At 41.4% G+C, this 24,537-nt stretch overlaps 1 protein-coding gene across 1 annotated transcript; it reads right to left on the bottom strand.

Annotated features, from left to right (window-relative positions):
• Positions 1-294: 294 nt before the first annotated feature.
• LOC111959187 (intercellular adhesion molecule 2) lies at positions 295-24,283 on the bottom strand. The gene is made up of 12 exons (XM_024134869.2): positions 24,063-24,283; positions 22,210-22,255; positions 16,785-16,871; positions 7,526-7,801; positions 7,115-7,445; positions 6,355-6,425; positions 3,032-3,082; positions 2,467-2,523; positions 1,983-2,012; positions 1,760-1,834; positions 1,580-1,625; positions 295-911 (listed from the first exon to the last, which is right to left on the bottom strand). Exons 1-12 carry the CDS (start codon positions 24,072-24,074, stop codon positions 887-889), a joined length of 1,107 nt encoding a protein of 368 aa, XP_023990637.1. The 5' UTR covers positions 24,075-24,283; the 3' UTR covers positions 295-886.
• Positions 24,284-24,537: the final 254 nt, after the last annotated feature.

Raw genomic sequence — 24,537 nt, 5'->3', positions numbered from 1 at the left:
GATGTGGCCAGTGACACTATGCTTCTTCAAAGTCCAATATCTTGACTGCTGACATGTAAAACATTTTGGAACTGTATTAACAGTGCATTAATGGAAAAAAATACCCAAATATAGTTTGAGTAAATTTTCCCTTTAAATGTAGAACAGGGAAGCCTCTCAGACACCTATGTCAGTATTGTCCCTGTGGCATGTAGTATTGGCAATTCCCTACCCGGAACCAGAGGGACTGTTCGGTTAGATGAGGCTGTCAGAGGCATGATGGACCTCCATAATATCTGTGGAAATGAGACCATGAACAGGACATGTATGTGATTTATTAGAGAAAATTTCATCCAAGTTGGTGACAAATCTACAGATAAAATCTACACAATGATCTGTGAAAAGCTAGGCATGAAATTGCTGTCTCTGGAATATCAGAGAGAAAAAAGGATCAGTACCTCTTCCAGTGCTCTTGGGGGCGCCTCTGAGCTACGTAACATCTACAGTATGTATTCTGTAACATTTTGTAAGCATTTGAAAATATACATAGAAACATGACTGCCAAAGTATAATAAAACTTGCATTCAAAACTACAGGTAAGTCTTTAGAAAAGTGAGGGAGGGGTAATTTCATAATGTTGAGTGAGTCTCACTTGCAGTCTGTGGGAAAGGCACATGAAACACATATCACGTTCTCATCTCTGAAATGACAGACGCAGAGTTTTGTCCAACAACGTTTTCACACACACATAATGTGCACTGTCCCTGTAAAAATAAAATAAACTCAAACTCAAACATACACACGCACATGGTCGATAATGTCTGTTGTATCAGTGTTGTTTCTCCATGTCCCTCTGATGAACTCTTTTGGTGTCTTGAGGCCACTCAGTAACACGTTTGTCCCCTCACTACTCTCTGGCCACTTGGTATGACCTGGGAAAAAACACACATGACGTCAATTAATGAAATGTCCATTTACAGTATCCAGGGTCAATTCATCTCAGGTCAGATAATCAAATTTAAATGAATCAAACATTGATTATTCTAACATCAATTCATCAAACAATGCACTTTTTTTTTACAGAACTGTACATGGCTGACGAACCAATCGATTACAGCCAAACAATGCTTTAAGCCATTTGTCAACAATAGGATCTATGTCAGCAGTCCATTCAGTGATTATGACTGATGTCAGTCTGACTTTAAACACTTACTCTATACAGTGATTWATCCATGTTCACAGTACTGTATCTACATAAACTAATTTAGGCACACAGATCCTCACTCATGGTATAGATAGAATACAGTGGCATTCAATACCAACACAGAATGATATCCCTAACCATTGCAACCCTGCTGGTCCACTTGGCTTTTTACCTTGTCCCTTTATAGTCAGTCACTTCACTGGAACACTTCCATTACAAATACTGTTGCATGATTGGACCTGTGTTCCATAATGAGGTCACAGCCACAAAAGCGTTGCCACAGTTTTGTCAGTTGTAGTATGTGAAGCTGAAGGTGACATGTGTGGTTGGGTGTATACTGAATGTGTGCATGAGTGCGTGTCACATTGATATAAGTGGCTAAAGAGGACTACTCACTTCCCTGTGSCCACATGACACCTAGGCATCCGGCATACTTTACCACCTGTGTGATAGAGAATGYGAGAGAGAGGAAGACAATAAAAGGGATAGAAATAGCTGTTTTTATGATAACAGTACAGTATTAACAGCGTGAATACGACAAAGAAAAGACACGGAGGGTAAATGTTTTCTACTCACAGCTAATGACCATAATACCCAGGCTGAAGAGCGCTGCAGCCATAGACAGACCAACAACACGGAGGAAGTAGTAGTCTGAGCATAGACACAGTGACACATAGATTAATCTATTACCATGTGATTGTAACCCATGTTTGAAGGCATTGTGGTATTGATAAGTGGATTTTAGCTGCTTGGTTAATCATTGTATTTGTTAACTTTGGAAAAAGTCAGATCCTCTTACCATAACTGAATGGTTCATCCCACTTTGCGTCTGTGATCAAAGAAAAATACAATATCACTTAGTTGTTTTAAAGACAGTACTTGCATTGTATGTTTTTAGAGAATAAGTAGCCTATATTCCTGCAAAAAAGAGAGAGGTGGGTCACATGAGAACAACAACACAATGAGATGACAACAGAGCGGTCTGGTCCAGTTGATGTATTGTTGAAGCCACATCTCAACCCTTATGTAAGCCTGCACAGCGCAGAGGGACACACTCGGAGACTTCTTATCTCTTACATCAGCCACAATCAAGCATTAATCTGAGGACAAGTTAGAGAAAGTGAGCTGAGGTGCTCTGTTTCTGTTTCCCAACTCCTCCAAGGGTTTTGTTTGGGAGACGGGGAATTGTGATACTGTCAAATTTGCTGTGAGATAACAATAACAAAACTCAGAAAACCCCTCCAGATTTAAGGCAAAGTTAGGCTAGGAAATGCCTTTGTTACCCCAGGCAACAGGAGAAACGACGGAGGTATTTTCAGAGGTGGTTGGAGATGGTGTCACTATGGACAGAGAGAGAGAGCGAGAGATTATAAAAAAGAACATTTTCTGTGTCAACATTTTGAGTCCTTATCTCTGTCATATGGACCTGTACATAATTACATCTCATTAAATTCCAGGTGCATTCCTTTTATGTTCCACTCCCTTTTTTTTATAGGATTTCTGCATATTTAAATGGCACAACTCTCATAGGAAATCGGGTCAGTCTAATTACACTTTTTAAAGCGTATCAGTGGTGTCCCTGTCAGGTGCTGTAAAATCCACTGTCTGTCTATCTTAACGAGAAAGGGGAATGTAACATTTGCTAATTACAGAGCTAATTTGATTTTAAATTGCATGCACCCTTGACGTGAAAGACAGACCTGGTTATGGGATTTTCTTGATAGCAAAGCATCCATTCACTATAGCTCTGTTGCAGTGCGTTTCAGGGACTACCAATAGGAGTGTTTATTTTTCAGGGAACAGGTAATTCCTATATGTCAAGGAGGGAATAAGAGGTTTGTTATTTACCTGTGGTGGTTAAGGACTTAGCCGTGGGTGTTGTTGACTTGTTTGTGTGAGCTGAGGAGAAAAGCAGAGAGGATGACATTGAGTTAGAAGTGTGGCCTTGGTCTGTGGCAAGGCCACACAATTTGAACTGTAATTTTAGTAATTTTATATGAAATAAAATTGTGTGACTTGCTTCAGCTCTTTAAAATGATTTGTGTGGTAGTTGAAYAAGTTTGAAAGGTTTTCATTAAGTGAAGCAGTGAAATATAGTCAAAGTTAAATATATTAAAATATCAGGTCTGATTACTTTGATAGACTGCTATATCAACCTTATTACTGGAGTGTGGGGTGTCATGTAAAAATGCCCACAGCGTGACATAGCTCACATTCAATGATTATTGTGAGCACATTTTTAAACTTGTGATTGGCTGTGATTGTGACATCACAGCATGAAAAAGCTCACAGCTTGATAATACTCACTGGTCAATTGGATGGATATCTGTSTTTTTTAGGTAGATGACGTCAGTGCCTGATTGAAATTGACACTAAAGTAATGACCACTTTTTAAATATATTATTGTTTGTTTTGCGCTTCTGTCTGGGTTGACTAGTTAGCTCGCATCAGGTAACTTTAGCWAATTTTGATTGGTAGAAGTTCTGATTTCAGATTTATACAGCAGAGAAATAGACTAAGATTTCATAGCCTCTACGGTTTTGTCTAAGTTGTTGGGAAAGTAGCTGACTTGTGTCAAAAGCTACATTGTTTACAGTGAATAGAATGTTGGAAGTCATTTTCAACAATGGGAGCTTTAGAATGTTGAAAAAATCTCATTACAGTGGATAAAGTTGTTTTAGGAGGACAAAAAGTCAAATAGTTAAAAAAGTAAACGTTTTATGAAAGAAACTTAATCCAGATGGAATGCCATTGTCACGCCCTGACCATAGAGAGCCCTCGGGGTTCTCTATGGTGTTTTAGGTCAGGGCGTGACTAGGGGGTTTTCTAGGTTTTATTTTCTATGTTGGTGTGAGTATGGTTCCCAATTGGAGGCAGCTGATGATCGTTGCCTCTAATTGGGGATCATACTTAGTGTGGTCCTTTTCACACCTGCGTTGTGGGATATTGTTTTGTCTAGTGCTATGTGCGCTACGAACTGCATGTTTGTTTATTTATTTGTTGTTMGAAGTTTCATCTCAATAAATATGTGGAAATCTACTCACGCTGCGCTTTGGTCCACTCATTAAACGACGGACGTGACAGGAATTTCTATTTTAAACTGTAAGAGGAGTGGTGTTCCATATAACTACAACAAGTCAGAATAAGTGATACATCCTTTAAATTGTGGTATTTAAAATGTTTACTTAAGTGAAGTAGTGAAATATGTCAAAAGTACATATTTCTCATAAATAACTACAGTCAGCTGAGACTTACTACATTTTTAGTCATAAGGAATTATACAAGTTGTAGGCTATTATTTTGCATCTAGAGGAAAGAAGTGTGTTAGTGTTGATAAATTGAGGCTGGTATAGTAGAGGCAGTGACTGTTTTATAAATAGCTATAGTAGCCTTTAGTGGGAGACTACAGGTAGTAGTAAGTGGCCCAGAAGTACTAGTAGCAGTACATTGTAGTAGTAATTCAGAATGTTTTAGGTAGGTAGGCCATGGGTTAGCTACAGTAAGTGGAGTCACTATTGTAGTTTGGTTAATGACTGTGGGGGGTTGGGGTGAGCTGTGTGGCATAATCAGTCTTATGTGCTCCCCCAGTGCTATAATCTGATTGGTAGAAGATAGTATGTGGAAAGGAATAGACCCTCAGCCCGTTAAAAGGTCAATTTAYTCCACCAACCCCAAAAGGAAACCAGAAGACTTACAGTAAACAGTAAAATGTAGAGGTTTTGATGACCAATAAGTCATACCCTCTACATTTGTGTCTTACTTGCTGGGAAAATGGTCAACATTTCAGTTGTTCGTAAAAGTTGAGAAGAAAAGTAGTTGATTTGATTACGAAAACAGCTGTATCGTTTGATTGGTAGAAGATATTTCTGTTCTGATATCAGATTGAAATAGGAGAGAAGTAGACTAAGAGTTCATACCCTCTAAGTTTGTTTATCTTGTTGAGGAAGTTGTCAAAGTAGCTGATTTGTGTCAGAATCACATTGTTCACAGTGAATAGAATGTTAGAAGTCACAGCTTCAGAATGGTCGTTTTTAAAGAGTCACTGCCTTTAGAAATCCCCTTGAAAATGGCCTGTGTGGTGTCGATATGAGTCAGAAACAGTTATGCTAGTGTAAATAGGATAGTTTTGGTCATGAAGTCCATCTCGTCWACAACGGAGTTTGGAACATCTGTGCGTCACAACGGGTAAATAAAAGTTGTTTTGAGTTGATGTCCTTTTGCCCACTAACATAGGCTGWGCAGCTGCGGTGATTGCTCTCTATTCAATGTAATAGACAGTGAGACAGATCTGCCCGGCAGCTCTGACTTTGTTTACATAAGACATGTCGCACATTTTTTTACTTGAGAAATACWGCACCAAACACCTTAATTAGATGTAAAATTGCGCAACTAAAACATCCTCTGCAAAGACTTCAAAGTTATTTCCTATTTCTTGAGTTATCTTAGATTAATTCTTAGAACTTTGAAGAAGGGAAACAGGCTTCTGCATCTATAGTGTCTCATGGGGGACAAAAATCATTAACCAAACGTGGAATCAGTCAGGAAACACACCGCCAAGACTGAAATCTGTTTTTTCTAATGAGAAACAGAAAAACACGTGCCKATCGAAATGTGCAGTGGCTCTTTAACAATGGGAGCTTTAGAATGTAGAAGAAATCCCATTAAAGTGGGTGAGGTTTATTAGAAGCTTAATAGGTTCAAAAAGATAAATGGTTTTCAGATCCACTCGGTCCTTGACCGGCCTGCATGTTTAAAAGGTTGAATGGCGTTTCTAGCTTAAAACGGTGTAGAGGAGTAGTGTTCCAAATAATAAGTACGATTTCTTCTGTCGCAAGTTCCAATAATGAAATTAGTCCAAAATAAGTTATACATTTATTTAAAGTGTGACTTCTTCGCCAAGTCACAGTAATTTCCTCAAATTGATTACAGCTACTGAACCAAAGCCAGTTAGGAGGGGGAACAAAGTATATTACAAACATTGGTGATCTAGCTGCCATGGTATACAGACATGATTTCCATTCATCCCTGCTGGTGAAAAATATTAAAAGAAGGTCCTATTAAGAGTGAAGTTCTTGAGATTAACGGTGAGTTGTGACAGGTTGGAAAAATACAGTGAAATATGAAATAGCCCCATGTGACATTCATCTAGAAATGACAAAGAGGAACTGTACCAGTTCTGGCTGGAGAGGGAGTCACTTTCACCTGATGATTGGGGTGTGGGGTAGGGCCTGAGCAAGGGGCCCTGTTGACAGAAAACAAATGACTTTTCAAGCATTACACAAACAAAGCAGTTGGGTGAAACCTAAACAACACACTTACAAGACAGTCGGAAGCACAAAACATAGCTTCCAAATAACTACAACAAGTTAGAAATAAGTGGTACATCCTTTAAATTGAGGCATTTAAATGTAAATGGGAAGTAGTGAAACATAAGTCAAAAGTGCATATTTCATCATAAATAACTACTACACTTTTAGTCATAAGGAATTATAAAGTTGTAGGCTATTATTTGCATCTAGTGGAAAAAGTTTAGAAGTTTGTTAGTGTTGATAAATTGAGGCTGGTATAGTAGAGGCAGTGACTCTTTTATAAATAGCTATAGTAGCCTTTAGTGGGAGACTAGGTAGTAGTAAGTGGCCCAGAAGTACTAGTAGCAGTACATTGTAGTAGTAATTCAGAATGTTTTAGGTAGGTAGGCCATGGGTTAGCTATAGTAAGTGGGGTGACTATTGTAGTTTGGTTAGTGAGTGTGGGAGTTGTTATAGTGGGTTAGTCTAGTGGGTTGGGGTGAGCTGTGTGGCATAATCAGTCTTATGTGCTCCCCCAGTGCTATAATCTGATTGGTAGAAGATAGTATGTGGAATAGAATAGTTCCTCAGCCCGTTAACAAGTCCCTTTATTCCACCAACCCCCAAAAGGAAACAAAAAGACTTACAGTAAACAGTAACATTAAGAGGTTTTGATGACAAGGCAGAAGGTTTTGGTCCCTCTGGTCCCAGGTCCAGCTCTGCCTCACATCTGTACTCTACTTCACCCTCATATCTTTTGTGGGTGATGGTGATAGTGGAGGACATATTCACTAGTTCCTTTGTGGAGTCATTAAACGTTTGAGTCTCTATAGTTTCATTCCCTTTGTACCACCTCACAACCAGGTTCTGTAGAGGAGCGATGTTCTGGATGTCACACTGCAGCTGGTACTCCTTCCCCTCCATCATTGGACCAGAGTGGCTCAGAGGAGAGATAGACACGCTGTCTGGAGTCTCTAGAGACAAAATAGTTACGTATAGTGAAATATAATGGATTTTACTGACAAAACTCACAAATATAAGAAAAATAACTTACTGTAGAGAATGACAGGGAGAATCTCAGTACACTGACTTCCATTTTGTGGATTGACGTAGCATTTAGGTTCTATTGTCCAGTCCATGAGGCTTCTCACAGTCCAGGTGACAAAGTTGACATTTCCTTGCACAACTGTACCTCCGAACGTGGCTTCCCACCCCATCCCCTCGGGGTCTGTGGATGATGTGCAGTTGACTGAGACTGAGTCCCCATATCTCACCACTACTCTGGGAGGGTTGAGCAACAGGACAGGACAGGCGGCATGTGTAGGCGCACCTACAGTTCAGAGCATAACAGAGACCATAATCATATCATTTACTTTCTCAAGCAGACTTAGCTTAAACAAAAAATATATCCCAAGTATAGGCCTAGAATGCAAAACAAATAAATAATAGGTTGCATTAATGGCCTTTTTCGGAACACAGTTTCTAATCAGTAACGTTAAAGCAGCAAAATGCAACTTTTTGGGCGACCTGACCAAATTCACATGGATATGTGAGTTATACAGTGGAAAGAAAAATTATGTGAACCCTTTGGAATTACCGGGATTTCTGCATAAATTGGTCATACACAAATTATTGTATTTTTCTTGTCTATATTGAATATATAATTTAAACATTCACAGTATAGGTTTTAAAAAGTATGCGAACCACTCGGCTAATGACTTCTCCAAAAGCTAATTGGAGTAAGGAGACAGCTAACCTGGACGAGATTGGAGATGTTGGTTAGAGTTGCCCTGCCCTTTAAAAAACTATTGCTATTCAGTAGAAGCATTGCCTGATCTGAACCATGCCTCAAACAAAAGAGATCTCAGAAGACCTAAGATTAAGAATTGTTGACTTGCATAAAGCTGGAAAGGGTTACAAAAGTATCTCTAAAAGCCTTGATGTTCATCAGTCCACGGTAAGACAAATTGTCTATAAATGGAGAAAGTTCAACTGTTGCTACTCTCCTTAAGAGTGTTCGTCCTGCAAAGATGACTGCAAGAGCACAGCGCAGAATGCTCAATGAGGCTAAGAAAAATCCTAGAGTTTCAGCTAAAGACTTACAGAAATCTCTGGAACATGCTAACATCTCTGTTGACGAGTCTACGATACGTAAAACACTAAACAATAATGGTGTTCATGGGAGAACACCTGAGAAGAAGACATTGCTGTCAAAACAAAACATTGCTGCACGTCTGAAGTTTGCAAAAGAGCACCTGGATGTTCCTCAGTGCTACTGGCAAAATATTCTGTGGACAGATTAAACTAAAGTTGAGTTGTTTGGAAGGAACACACAGCACTCTGTGTGGAGAATAAAAGGCACAGCACACCAACATCAAAACCTCATCCCAACTGTAAAGTATGGCGGAGGGAGCATCATGGTTTAGGGCTGCTTTGCTGCCTCAGGGCCTGGACAGCTTGCCATCATCGACGGAAAAATGAATTCCCAAGTTTATCAAGACATTTTGCAGGAGAATGTAAGTCTATCTGTCCTCCAATGGAAGCTCAAAATAAGTTGGGTGATGCAACAGGACAATGACCAAAAACACAGAAGTAAATCACAACAGAATGGCTTCGACAGAAGAAAATACGCCTTCTGGAGTGGCCCAGTCAGTCCTGACCTCAACCCGATTGAGATGCTGTGGCATGACCTCAAGAGTGCGGTTCACACCAGACATCCCAATAACATTGCTTAACTGAAACAGTTTTGTAAAGAGGAATGGTCCAAAATTCCTCCTGGCCGTTGTGCAGGTCTGATCCTCAACTACAGAAAACATTTGGTTAAAGGTTATTGCTGCTAAAGGAGGGTCAACCAGTTATTAAATCCAAGGGTTCACATACTTTTCCCACCCTCCACTGTGAATGTTTACACAGTGTGTTCAACAAAGACATGAAAACGTAGCATTTTTTGCGTGTTATTAGTTTAAGTAGACTGTTTGTCTGTTGTTGTGACATAGATGAAGATCAGATCAAATGTTATGACCAATCTCTGCATAAATCCAGGTAATTCCAAAGGGTTCACATACTTTTTCTTTCCACTGTTGATATGTCATTCTTCATTGAAAGCAGGTCTAAGAAGTGATAAATCAGTTCCGTGTGAACTATTTCTATGGTTCCGGTTATCAAGTTTAGTTTTTGCTTTCAGTTTTGTACACCAGCTTCAAACAGCTGACAATACAACATTTGTGGCTGTGGAAAATATATTTCACATCATTTTAGATGGTAAAATAATTCTCTACACTATACAATGCATTCAGGACGTATTCAGACCTTTGACTTTTTCCACATTTTGTTACATTACAGCCTTATTCTAAAATGGATTAAACAATTTTTTCCACTTGTCAATCCACACACAATACCCCATAATGACAAAGTAAAAACAGTTTTTCTAACTGTTTGCGAATTTATGAAAAATATACAACTGAAATATCACATTTACATAAGCATTCAGACCCTTTTCTCAGTACTTTGTTGAAGCACTTTGGCCGCGATTACAGCATAGAGTCTTCTTGGGTATTACACTACAAGTTTGGCACACATGTATTTGGGGAGTTTCTCCCATTCTTCTCTACAGATCCTCTCAAGCTCTGTCAGGTTGGATAGGGAGCGTTGCTGCACAACTATTTTCAGGCCTCTCCAGATATGTTCATTCGGGTTCAAGACCAGGCTCTGGCTGGGCCACTGAAAGACATTCACAGACTTGTCCCGAAGCCACTCCTGTGTTATCTTGGCTGTGTGGTTAGAGTCCTTGTCCTGTTGGAAGGACCTTCGCCACAGTCTGAGGTCCTGAGCATTCTGGAGCAAGTTTTCATCAAGGATCTCTCTGTACTTTGCTCCGTTCATCTTTGTTTCGATCCTTACTAGTCTACCAGTCCCAGCTAATGAAAAACATCCCCACAGCATGATGCTGCCACCACCATGCTTCACCGTAGGGATGGTGCCAGGTTTCCTCCAGACGTGATGCTTGGCATTCAGGCCAAAGAGTTCAATCTTGGTTTCATCAGACCAGAGGATCTTGTTTCTCATGGTCTGAGAGTCCTGTAGGTGTGTCTGGCAAACTCCAAGCAAGCTGTCATGTGCCTTTTACTGAGGAGTGGCTCCCATCTGGCCACTCTACCATAAAGGCCTGATTGGTGTAGTGCTGCAGAGATGGTTGCCTTTTGGAAGGTTCTCCCATCTCCACAGAGGAACTCTGGAGCTCTGTCAGAGTGACCATCGGGTTCTTGGCCCGATTATGTCCAATCAATTGAATTTACCACCGATGGACTCCAATCAAGTTGTAGAAACATCTCATGGATGATCAATGGAAACAGGATGCACCTGAGCTCAATTTCGAGTCTCATAGCAAAGGGTCTGAATACTTATGTAAATAAGGTATTTCTGTTTTTATCTTTTATAAATTTGCAAACATTTCTATAAACCTGTTTTTGCTTTGTCATTATGTGGTATTGTGTGTAGATTGCTGATTTATTTTTTATTTTTTTATCCGTTTTAAAATAAGGCTGTAATGTAACAAAATGTGGAAGGCACTGTACGTGTCGACTATTAGAATATAAACACATAGCCTACTCTTTTTTTATTTTTTATTTTTTATTTTTTTACAATTAACTGAATTACTTACCAGAGGAGAAGGACGGGAAACCCAAGACTCTAATATTTGTGTAAACTGTTCAGAATTGTCTTCTGTGGGTGTCACTGAGTAGGCTGATTCCCCATTTCATGAGTGCACAATCCCTAGGTCAGACTGTACAGTGCAATATGAATGTTCAATACACACAATTAGCTGACTGGGTAGGTGACTTGTCAAATAAACAAATGATTGTATTTTGTAAAATTTACAACAACATTCCAACCTTTGTTTTGCCTTATTTAGTCCAAATATGCCATGAATCCACTATTTGTATCCGTTTGCATCAGTTTCAATGCGAGACTTTTATTTTGAAGGTGAACTGACGATTCTACTATTGTGGTCAATTGTTATTGTGGCTCAGTTCACATAGGTGCTTCAGTACGTGGGGTCGCTATTGTAGTTTGGTTTGTGTCAGTGGGGTTTCTTATAATGGGTTAGTTTATTGAGTTTGGGTGAGCTGTGTGGCATAATCAGTCTTATTTGCTCCCGCAGTGCTATGATTTGATTGGTAAAATATATTTATTTTCTGATTTCAGATTTGAAAAACAGAGAACTAGAAGATTTCATACGCTCTACGTTTTTGTCCAAGTTGTTGGAAAAGCAGGCAAAAATGCAGTTCTTCTGAAAAGTTAGGAGAAAGTTGGCAATGTTGTTACTAAAACAGCTATATCGTTTGACTGGTAGAATATATTCTATTCTGATTCCACATTTGAATAGCAGAGAAGTAGACTAAGATTTCCTACGCTCTACGTTTTTGTCTAACTTGGGAAAGTGGTCAAAACTGCAGTTCTTTCAAAAGGTTGAGAGGAAAAGTACTTGATGCTCTTACTAAAACAGCTGCATCGTTTGATTGGTAGAAGATATTTCTGTTCTGATATCAGATTTGAATTGCAGAAAAGTAGACGAATATCAAATCAAATCCAATTTATTGGTCACATACACATGGTTAGCACATGTTAATGTGAGTGTAGCGAAATGCTTGTGCTTCTAGTTCCGACCATGCAGTAATATCTAAAAAGTAATCTAACAATTTCACAACAAGGAATGAATAAGAATATGTACATATAGATATATGGATGAGTGATGGCCGAACGGCATAGGCAAGATGCAGTAGATGGTATAGAGTACAGTATATACATATGAGATGAGTAATGTAGGGTATGTAAACATTATATAAAGTGGCATTGTATAAAGTGACTAGTGATACATTTATTATTTCCAATTTTTAATTATTAAAGTGGCTAGAGATTTGAGTCAGTATGTTGGCAACAGCCACTCAATGTTAGTGGCTGTTTAACAGACTGATTGTCTTGAGATAGAAGCTGTTTTTCAGTCTCTCGGTTCCAGCTTTGATGCACCTGAACTGGCCTCGCCTTCTGGATGATAGCAGGGTGAACAGGCAGTGGCTCGGGTGGTTGTTGTCCTTGATGAATTCTTTGGTCGTCCTGTGACATCGGGTGGTGTAGGTGTCCTGGAGGGCAAGTAGTTTGCCCCCGGTGATGCGTTGTGCAGACCTCACTACCCTCTGGAGAGCCTTACAGTTGTGGGCGGAGCAGTTGCCGTACCACGCGGTGATACAGCCCGACAAGATGCTCTCGATTGTGCATCTGTAAAAGTTTGAGTGTTTTTGGTGACAAGCCAAATTTCTTCAGCCTCCGGAGGTTGAAGAGGCGCTGTTGTGACTTCTTCAACACGCTGTCTGTGTGGGTGGACCATTTCAGTTTGTCCGTGATGTGTACGCCGAGGAACTTCAAACTTTCCACCTTCTCCACTACTGTCCCGTCGATGTGGATAGGGGGGTGCTCCCTCTGCTGTTTCCTGAAGTCCATGATCATCTCTTTTGTTTTGTTGACGTTGAGTGTGAGGTTATTTTTGTGACACCACACTCCAAGGGCCCTCACCTCCTCCCTGTAGGCCGTCTCGTTCGTTGTTGTTGGTAATCAAGCCTACCACTGTAGTGTCGTCTGCAAACTTGATTATTGAGTTGGATGCGTGCTTGGCCACGCAGTCATTGGTGAACAGGGAGTACAGGAGAGGGCTGAGAACATGGCCCGCTACCAAAACCAGCGGGCTCTCCTTCACCGCAGCCAACATGAGTAAAACAGCTTTTGGGGCCCCAGTGTTGAGGATCAGCGGGGTGGAGATGTTGTTTCCGACCCTCACCACCTGGGGACATCCCGTCAGAAAGTCCAGGACCCAGTTGCACAGGGTGGAGTCGAGACCCAGGGTCTCGAGCTTAATGACGAGTTTGGAGGGTACTATGGTGTTAAATGCTGAGCTGTAGTTGATGAACAGCATTCTTACATAGGTATTCCTCTTGTCCAGATGGGTTAGGGCAGTGTGCAGTGTGATTGCGATTGTGTCGTCTGTGGACCTATTGGGGCAGTAAGCAAATTGGAGTGGGTCTAGGGTGTCAGGTAGGGTGGAGGTGATATGATCCTTGACTAGTCTCTCAAAGCACTTCATGATGACGGAAGTGAGTGCTACGGGGTGATAGTCATTTAGCTCAGTTACCTTAGCTTTCTTGGGAACAGGAACAATGGGGGCACTCTTGAAGCATGTGGGAACAGCAGACTGGGATAGGGATTGATTGAATATGTCCATAAACACACCAGCCAGCTGGTCTGCGCATGCTCTGAGGACACAGCTAGGGATGCCGTCTGGGCCGGCAGCCTTGCGAGGGTTAACACGTTTAAATGTTTTACTCACGTTGGCTGCGGTGAAGGAGAGCCCGCAGGTTTTGGTAGCGGGCCATGTCGGTGGCACTGTATTGTCCTCAAAGCGAGCAAAGAATTTGTTTAGTTTCTCTGGGAACAAGACATCGGGGTCCGCGACGGGGCTGGTTTTTGTTTTGTAGTCCGTGATTGACTGTAGTCTCTGCCACATACCTCTCGTGTCTGAGCCGTTGAATTGCGGCTCTACTTTGTCTCTATACTGACGCTTAGCTTGTTTGATTGCTGTGCGGAGGGAAAAGCAACACTGTTGGTATTCGGTCATGTTTCCGGTAGCCTTGCCCTGATTAAAAGCAGTGGTTCGCGCTTTCAGTTTTGCGCGAATGCTGCCATCAAGCCACGGTTTCTGGTTGGGGAAGGTTTTAATATTCGCAGTGGGTACAACATCCCCGATGCGCTTGCTAATAAACTCGCTCACCGAATCAACGTATACATTAATGTTGTTGTTCAATGCAATGCGGAACATATCCCAGTCCACATGATCGAAGCAATCTTGAAGCGTGGAATCAGATTGGTCAGACCAGCGTTGGACAGACCTGAGCACGGGGGTTTCCTGTTTCAGTTTCTGTCTATAGGCTGGGAGCAACAAAATGGAGTTGTGGTTAGATTTGCCAAAAGGAGGGCGAGGGAGGGCTTTGTATGCAACAATGATTCAGGATTTTTCCTGCCCGGGTCGCGCATTCGATATGCTGATAAAATTTAGGGAGCCTTGTTTTCAGATTAGCCATGTTAAAATCCCCAGCTACAATAAATGCAGCCTCAGGATATGTGGTTTCCAGTTTACATAGAGTCCAAGTTATTTCAGGGCCGTCGAGGTGTCTGCTTGGGGGGGCATATACACGACTGTGATTATAATCGAAGAGAATTCTCTTGGTAGATAATGTGGTTGGCATTTGATTGTAAGGAATTCTAGGTCAGGTGAACAAAAGTACTTGAGTTCCTGTATGTTGTTATGATCACACCACGACTCGTTAATCATAAGGCAAAAATCCCCGCCCTTCTTCCTACCAGAGAGATGTTTGTTTCTGTCGGCGCGATGCATGAAGAAACCAGGTGGCTGTACCAACTCTGATAACGTAATGAGCCATGTTTCCGTGAAACAGAGAATGTTACAATCTCTGATGTCTCTCTGGAAGGCAACCCTTGCTCGGATTTCGTCTACCTTGTTGTCAAGAGACTGGACATTGGCAAGTAGTATACTCGGGAGTGGTGGTTGATATGCCTGTCTACGGAGCCTGGCCAGAAGACCGCACCGTCTGCCCCTTCTGCGGCACCGTTGTTTTGGGTCGCCTGCTGGGATCCAATCCATTGTCCTGGGTGGTGGATCAAACAGAGGATCCGCTTCGGAAAAGTCGTATTCCTGGTCATAATGTTGGTAAGTTGACGTTGCTCTAATATCCAATAGTTCCTCCCGGCTGTATGTAATAAGACTTAAGATTTCCTGGGGTAACAGTGTAAGAAATAATACATAAAAAAAACAAAATAATGCATAGTTTCCTAAGAACGCGAAGCGAGGCGGCCATCTCTGTCGGCGCCGGAAGTCAATATGTCATACCATCTATGTTTGTGTCATATTTGCTGGGAAAGTGGTCAAAATGTCAGTTGTTTGTAAAAGTTGAGAGGAAAAGTAAGTTGATTTAATAACTAAAATAGCTATATCGTTTGATTGGTAGAAGATATTTTAAGATTTCTTACCCTCTAGGTTTTTGTCTAGCTTGTTGGGAAAGTGGTCAAAGTAGCTGATTTGGTTCAAAAGTGTGTCAAAAATCACATTTGTTTACAGTGAATAGAATGTTGAAAGTCACAGCTTCAGAAGGGGAGTTTTTAAAGAGTCACTGCCTTTAAAAATCCCTTTGAAAAGGGCCTTTGTGGTATCGATATGAGTCAGAAAGAGTTATTATAGTGTTAAATTGACTACAAAGTGTAAATAGGATCATTTTGGTCATAAAGTTAGTCTCGTCTACGACAGAGTTTGGAACCTCCATGCGTCACAACGGGTAAATGAAAGGTGGGTTTTGAGTTGATGATGTCCATTTTCCACTAACATAGGCTGAGCAGCTGTGGTGATTGCTCTCTATTCAATGTAATAGACAGTGAGACAGATCTGCCCAGCAGCTCTGACTTTGTTTACATAAGACATGTCGCACATTTTTTTACTTGAGAAATACTGCACCAAACGCCTTAGTTACATGTAAAACTGCGCAACTAAAACATCCTCGGCAAAAACTTTGTTATCTCAAATTCATTCAATAGGCTTCCGCGTCTATAGTGTCTCATGGCGGACCAAAATCATTAACCAAATGCGGAATCAGTGAGGAACACACTGCCAAGACTGAAATATTGTTTTTCAAATGAGCAACAGAAAAACACACGTGCCAATCGACATGTTCAATGGCTCTTTAACAATGGGAGCTTTAGAATGTAGAAGAAATCCCATTAAAGTGGGTGAGGTTTATTAGAAGCTTAATAGGTTCAAAAGTATAAATGGTTTCAATCACACTGGTCCTGACCGGCCTGCATGTTTAAAAGGTTGAATGGCGTTTCTAGCTTAAACGGTGTAAGAGGAGTAGTGTTCCAAATAATAAGTACGATTTCTTCTGTCGCAAGTTCCAATAATGAAATAGTCCAAAATAAGTTATACATTATTTAAAGTGTGACTTCTTTCGCAAGTCACAGTAATTCCTCAAATTGATTACAGCTACTGAACCAAAGGCAGTTAGGAGGGGGACAAAGTAATTACAAACATTGGTGATCTAGCTGCCATGGTATACAGACATTGATTTCCATTCATCCTGCTGGTGAAAAAGATTTAAAAGAAGGTCCTATTAAGAGTGAAGTTCTTGAGTTAAGCTACAGAGAAATATGAAATTGCCCCATGTGACAACATCTAGAAATGACAAAGGGGACTGTACCAGTTCTGGCTGGAGAGGGAGCGGCAGTAACATTCGTCACCAGAGTCATTTTGGGGTGTGTGGTGGTAGGGCTCTGAGCAAGGGACCCTGTTGACAGAAAACAAATGACTTTTCAAGCATTACACAAACAAAGCAGTTGGGTAAAACCTAAACAACACATTACAAGACAGTCGGAAGCACAAAACATAGCTACTGCTGCAATTATTCTCCACAACAATTGAGTAATGTATTCCTAGCAGCAGCCAGGGTTCAGAATGTGTCCACACACAGCCAGTGGGAGGGACAAAGGGAGGGAGTTACTCAGCTAACAACAAACGTTCCCACAACTTTAGAGAACATTCCCTTAAGAGTGTCATTAGGCCATTAAGTAATGTTTTCATAGGACTGTTCTGGTAATGTGCAAGGAATGTTTCCAAGAAACCATTCCCTTAATGTCAAATAGAACTTACACAGAACGGGATTACCATGTTCTCACAATTAAAGATATCAATGTTCTAGACCCGTTTCATGGTAACGTTGCAAGAACATTCATGTGTCCAGTTTTCTGTGTTATGAGAATTTTCCATCAACGTCCCACCAAACATACACAGAACATGGTTGCATGTTCTCAGAACATAATATATTAATGTTCTAGACACGTTTCAATTAAACGTTGCTGGAACATTTCTGTGTATCAGTTGTCAGGATGTCGCCTGATGGTCCCTAAGAAGTGTTCTCCCCCCCAAAAAGTGTAATTACACATCACGCCTTGTTACTGTTGCCGAGCCAATCAAGGCCCTGAATGGTGAACCACTTATAGCTCTTTGTCTGTTGTGAACATCAGGGATATTCAAATACACAGTGCTTTTAACATAGTGTTTTTAACGTACACATGTTGCACACTTTAAAATAGATGATTACATTGTGAATGTGCATTTACACAATAATTATTCAACATGTCTTCACCTGGGATTTGAATTCACAACCTCTTGGTTCACGGTACTGTGATCTCAGTGATTTGATTGACTTATTTCAGTATTTTAAGAGCTTTCTTTATAGTTGTCTAATGTTGTTGGGGCATGTTAAGCTGTTTTAATGATACTCCTGAATTACTATGATCAATGAAATCGTTTTTTTCTTGAGTGTACTTTTAACATAGCTGAGATTTACTACAAAGTGCACTCAACCTATTGCTTACACCTATCGAGTTGTTTTATCTACATAAGTGCCAAAGGAGGAGGGGTTAGGGTTTCTTCTGGACAGGGCCTAACTATACTGGACTAATAAGCACATGTCCTAGAGCAGGGACGGGCAACGTGTATGCCCGCGGATGAATTTAAAAGTAAATGATAGGAACTCAGTTGGGCTCTCAACTTACTATTGAGAGTTAAAATAGTAGAATACACAAGGTGCAATTTCAATTTTTATTTATTTATTGGTAAGTCTACCGGCCAGCTATCTAAACTTGTAGTAATTATTGTTGAATTACTGACCGGGGGGGCCTCGTTGATTTTGTTAGTCCTCTCTCACACAAATTCACTACATGAAAAGTATGTGGACACCTGCTCGTCGAATATCTTATTCCAAAATCATGGGCATTAATATGAAGTTGGTACCCCCTTTGCTGCTATAACAGCCTTCACTCTTCTGGGAAGGCTTTCCACTAGATGTTGGAATATTGCTGAGGGGACTTGCTTCCATTCAGCCAAAGCATTAGTGAGGTCGGGCACTGATGTTGTGCGATTAGGCCTGGCTCGCAGTTGGCGATCAAATTCATCCCAAAGGTGTTTGATGAAGTTGAGGTCAGGGCTTTGTGCGGGCCAGTCAAGTTCTTCCACACCGATCTCGACAAACCATTTCTGTATGGACCTTGCTTTATGCACGAGGGCATTTTCATGCTTAAAAAGGAAAGGGCATTCCCCAAACTGTTGCCACAAAGTTGCAAGCACAGAATCATCTAGAATGTCAATGTATGCTGTTGCGTTAGGATTTCCCTTCAGTGGAACTAAGGGGCCTAACCCGAACCATGAAAGATAGACCATTATTTCTCCTCCACCAAACTTTACAGTTGCCACTATAAATTGGGGCAGGTTGTGTTTTCCTGGCATCCCCCAAACCCAGATTCGTCTGTCGGACAGTCAGATGATAAAGCGTAATTCATCACTGTAAAGAAAGTGTTTCCACTTATCCAGATGGCGGCGAGCTTTACACCACTCCAGCCGAGCTTGGCGTTGCGCATGGTGATCTTAGGTTTGTGTGCGGCTGCTTAAAGGAACATTAAGGGTAACATTACGTTCTCTCTCCCTAGAATTGATAGCTGGGTAGATAGAGCGCTGTGAATGTATTCAAAGGCTGTGATAATAATAGTCTTGTGAGTGGGCAGTGCAGCATTGTTATGAAGGGGCTGCTCTGGCCAACACAGAGGTAGATTGTCCTGGCCCTGAGAGACGTGAGAAGCAGGCCTTTGTACACACTCCACTCCCCATCAATACCTTCCAATTAACCACTCCATGATGAATCGCTACAAGCCCACTATGGGCCCACTGGGTTCCCACAAGCAAATGTGATTAGAACTGAATCAATTTCCTAACAGGGAAATCAGTTCTGTTGCTGAATCCCTGTGAGGTCATTTTAGATATTTACAGTGTGGTTCAGAGGAGGAGAGATGCCACTGAAAAAACAGATACATTCATTGGAGTGACTCAGGACTGTTAGGACCCTAGGGGTCTGTGGAGGTACAGCAGGTGAGCTGCAAAAATGTGTATATTTTTATGAATGTCTCTAGCAACAACAGACTAAACAAATGTTGTGCTACATACCTACAGTAGAAATGAGGGGAATATCTTATTTTTAAACGATGTCTGTTTTTCTCAACTCCTAATATTGAGGTAATTACACTCATTGGAGTATCTGACATAGGCTTTGAAAAAGCTCCCAAGACTACCAGTCGCGGCAAATGATGCTAGCTGCTGGCAAGCTTTTTTGACTTGGTCATACATTTTTTCCAACACATTGCTAACCTTTAACCAGCTTAACCGCTGCTATTAACCAACATGTATGTGGAGTGGGACTGGCACATCTATTGTATAATTATCAAATAAAGTCAAAATCAAATCAAATTGTATTAGTCACATGCGCCGAATACAACAGGTGTAGACCTTACAGTGAAAGGCTTACATACAAGCCCCTAACCAACAATTCAGTTTAAAAAATCTGAATAAGAATAAGAACTAAAAGTAACAAGTAATTAAAGAGCAGCAGTAAAATAACAATAGTGAGACTATATACAGGGGGTATCAGTACAGAGTCAATTTGCGGGGGCACCGGTTAGTCGAGGTTATCACAATTATCTTAATACATTCATTTTAGGAGAATGAATACATAGAGAGGGTGAAGTTAGTAATAATTTTATGAGCAGAACGACACAGTTGGGAGGAGAAGCTTCGTTTCCAAAAGTTCAAGGTGGTCAAAATCATTAGTTTTTGAGACAGGGGTGTTACCAAAGCTGTGTTGTATTCATTAGGTATGTCATAGCTCATTTTTAAAAATGCATTATGATGCAATAAAAGCTCAAAACATTTTTCAACAAAAATGACAAATATGACAACTGTGGCCATTTGCATTACATTTAATTGTTACACAAAATTCTATAATCGTCACAGCCCTAACTTGGAGTTACCTTTCTAACTAATAGGCTATGTTAGAGTTTACACTTTTTCCAGTTATAATGTGTGTAGGTCAAAATAATGAAAACCTATCTACCAAATCTATTCATTTTGAAATGTTGGTTACTTGTCCTTGTCATTAACATTCATGTTCTGCTAACTTATGATGGGGTCACCGGTTTGCCTGGGCGGGGGTCRGAGGGCAAGGAAAGGTTGAAGACCCTGTTTTAGTTTGAGATGAGGAAGGGAGAGAGTGTGTATACAGTATGTTTATATGAGAACAGTGTGTTTGACCGTGGGTGCATGCATGTGTATATATACAGTGGGGAGAACAAGTATTTGATACACTGCCGATTTTGCAGGTTTTCCTCCTTACAAAGCATGTAGAGGTCTGTAATTTTTATCATAGGTACACTTCAACTGTGAGAGACGGAATCTAAAACAAAAATCCAGAATATCACATTGTATGATTTTTAAGTAATTAATTTGCATTTTATTGCATGACATAAGTATTTGATACATCAGAAAAGCAGAACTTAATATTTGGTACAGGAACCTTTGTTTGCAATTACAGAGATCATACGTTTCCTGTAGTTCTTGACCAGGTTTGCACACACTGCAGCAGGGATTTTGGCCCACTCCTCCATACAGACATTCATGCTTCTTACGGAGCCACTCCTTAGTTGCCCTGGCTGTGTGTTTCGGGTCGTTGTCATGCTGGAAGACACAGCACGACCCATCTTCAATGCTCTTACTGAGGGAAGGAGGTTGTTGGCCAAGATCTCGCGATACATGGCCCCATCCATCCTCCCCTCAATACGGTGCAGTCGTCCTGTCCCCTTTGCAGAAAAACAGCCCCAAAGAATGATGTTTCCACCTCCATGCTTCACGGTTGGGATGGTGTTCTTGGGGTTGTACTCATCCTTCTTCTTCCTCCAAACACGGCGAGTGGAGTTTAGACCAAAAAGCTCTATTTTTGTCTCATCAGACCACATGACCTTCGCCCATTCCTCCTCTGGATCATCCAGATGGTCATTGGCAAACTTCAGACGGGCCTGGACATGCGCTGGCTTGAGCAGGGGGACCTTGCGTGCGCTGCAGGATTTTAATCCATGACGGCGTAGTGTGTTACTAATGGTTTTCTTTCATTGACCAGGTCCTGCCGTGTAGTTCTGGGCTGATCCCTCACCTTCCTCATGATCATTGATGCCCCACGAGGTGAGATCTTGAACTTCTTCAATTTTCTAATAATTGCGCCAACAGTTGTTGCCTTCTCACCAAGCTGCTTGCCTATTGTCCTGTAGCCCATCCCAGCCTTGTGCAGGTCTACAATTTTAGCCCTGATGTCCTTACACAGCTCTCTGGTCTTGGCCATTGTGGAGAGGTTGGAGTCTGTTTGATTGAGTGTGTGGACAGGTGTCTTTTATACAGGTAACGAGTTCAAACAGGTGCAGTTAATACAGGTAATGAGTGAAGAACAGGAGGGCTTCTTAAAGAAAACCTAACAGGTCTGTGAGAGCCGGAATTCTTACTGGTTGGTAGGTGATCAAATACTTATGTCATGCAATAAAATGCAAATTAATTACTTAAAAATCATACAATGTGATTTTCTGGATTTTTGTTTTAGATTCCGTCTCTCACAGTTGAAGTGTACCTATGATAAGAATTACAGACCTCTACATGCTTTGTAAGTAGGAAAACCTGCAAAATCGGCAGTGTATCAAATACTTGTTCTCCCCACTGTATGTGTGAGAAAGAAATCGTTATTTTTCATGGCTTACCTGGTAGTGTGAGAAACAGACATACTGCCATCCAGCTCAGCTGAATCTGAAAGATGTGAGAGAGATGTGAGTGAGAGATTGATTGTGGTACAGAGTCTCAGCAGGGTCTGTAATTAATACAGCACTAAGCTGACTACTACTACAGCTGGAAATCTGCAAGATAAGCAAAGGCCCTTAAGCAGCACAGGTGACACTGCAATGAATACAGATCACTTAGAGGCAGCCACACAGGCACATCTGTTATACCGACAATAGATTACAACAGACACATGACAACCACACATCTATCAACCTTCATTAACGCCCTGCTTGTTTGTGTGCTCCCGCTGCACGTAAACACACTGAGGGCTGTGGGGCTGAGTAACAGGTTTCAGAACCAGCCCCTAACGTTACAGTAGCTGTAATGGTTTTGTAATGATTCTCTAATGGTAGTCTACACAACGAGACATACACTACGAGCTACTGTGTGGAACAAGGGATGCGTTCATGTAGGCCCATGACTAATATCAGTATAAAGAGGAAGTAGCCGTGTTACAGGTTTTATGTCAGTTACTGAGGCTACATGTCTTTTGAAACACAGGAAATTGTACTCATAGCGGTTGTTTCTACCACTTCCCTCCCCCACACCTAAGTGCAGTCAAGCACATTTTTCACGCAATGAAGATGGCTGACAATCTCAAACAAAATGTATAATACGATATACAAACTAGATGAGTGCACTCTCATTTTCTAATCCATGGAATTATACTGATGCCCTGTTTCCATTTTTCCAACTGAATGCCATGATCTCTGTATACTTACACATATCATCACCTAGCACACAGCACATGGCCCTGATTTAGCTGAATTGGAAGGTTGAGGTCATGTGTTGAGATGAGATAGAGTCCATGGCTATAACGGGAATCCTCCCACATGCTCCTTGGTACATTGTTGCTACCGCCGCTCCCTCAGCCATCACACTGTAAATCATATCTCGGAACTCCTTAGTGTCGCCAATTAAAAATCTAGTTGCGGAATGAGGATCTGTCATAACAGCAACACTTACAGCAATCAGGTGCTACTCGGAGCTTTCTCTGAGACACACAACTACTGTACAGGGTTATAATAGCTTTTTCTAATCACTCTTCATCTGCACCATATGGTAATCGTACACAAAATAACAGGCAAACAAGTAAACACATTCATTCTGAGGAGAATTTCAATCACCCTGACAACCTTTTAGTTCTGAGAAAAAGCAGTGTGTATACAGAAAAATTACATCATCAGTAAACCAACCAGGAACCCAATGATTATTTGTTCTAGAGGGATGGAGAGCAGAGAGCGAGGTGGATGAAGGCAAGGAAGAAGGGAGGGATTGACAGCCAGAGGAGTGTTTTGGTGTTGTATTAGTACCTAGCTGAGATGCCTCCCCTGACTTATTCTGATGGCAGCATGTCCTCAGGGCAGGGGAAGCGGTGACAGGTAAATGTCAGTGGGCATCATGAGGCTTGACAGCTCAGATTAGCGGGTCACGCCAGTCCTAATTTCACTCTGAAGCCTCTGAAGCATATGTCAAGGCAAGGGCCTGTTCGCCTGGGGCTGTCCCAGCCTCCCCACCAGACTCTCTCTCACCCCTCTAACCCCGTCTGGCCGCCGCTATCTCTCTCTCTCACTCACTCACCCATTGTCTGTTTATCTTTCTGTGTATCTAGGCTGTTTGACTGTCCGTCTGTCAATCTCGAACATCCGCCACACGTTCTCTCTCTCTCTGTCTCTCACTTCACATATCATACTCTCTCCCTTTCTCATGAGTACCAATGTCCCTCCCTTCCTCCTCTCCTCTTTGAGTCCCCAAAGAAAGCCATTCAGCTCACCTTGGTGTCCATCCTGAGATGTCGCGTAGTTCCAGAGCTCGTTCCAGAGCAGCATCCACGGTCTCTTTCCTCTGTGTGTCAGTCAGGAASCATTAAGAACCATTAGTCGACCACACCCTTCTGCTCATGACTTCCTCGTTCCATTCCTTGCTTACTGCACTTTTTTTTTTCTCTCACCCACTCTTTCTCTTTGCTGGCTCTCACACGTGGGCCTCCCCACTTTCTTTTTGTTCTCTGTCTTCCAGACTAGTCTCTCTCACTGTCAGTCTGCCTCAATCGTCTCTGTGTTAGTGGTTCTTGTCTGTCTGTTTTATACCCTGACGGCTGGTGTTTGTCTGTCTGTCTCTCTTTTCTCATTGTGTTTGTGTTTGCTTGTCTTTGTCTGCTTGTCTCTCTTTTTGGCTGCCTCTCTCCATGTCTGTGTTTCTGCGTGTCTCTTTTTTAATGTCTCTCTCCTTGTCTGCATGTCTCGTTT

Source organism: Salvelinus sp. IW2-2015, linkage group LG35 (assembly GCF_002910315.2).
Source record: "Salvelinus sp. IW2-2015 linkage group LG35, ASM291031v2, whole genome shotgun sequence".
Taxonomy (NCBI): domain Eukaryota; kingdom Metazoa; phylum Chordata; class Actinopteri; order Salmoniformes; family Salmonidae; genus Salvelinus; species Salvelinus sp. IW2-2015.
The sequence above is the reverse complement of the archived record's forward strand: the minus strand, read 5'-3'. Positions and strand labels throughout refer to the sequence as shown.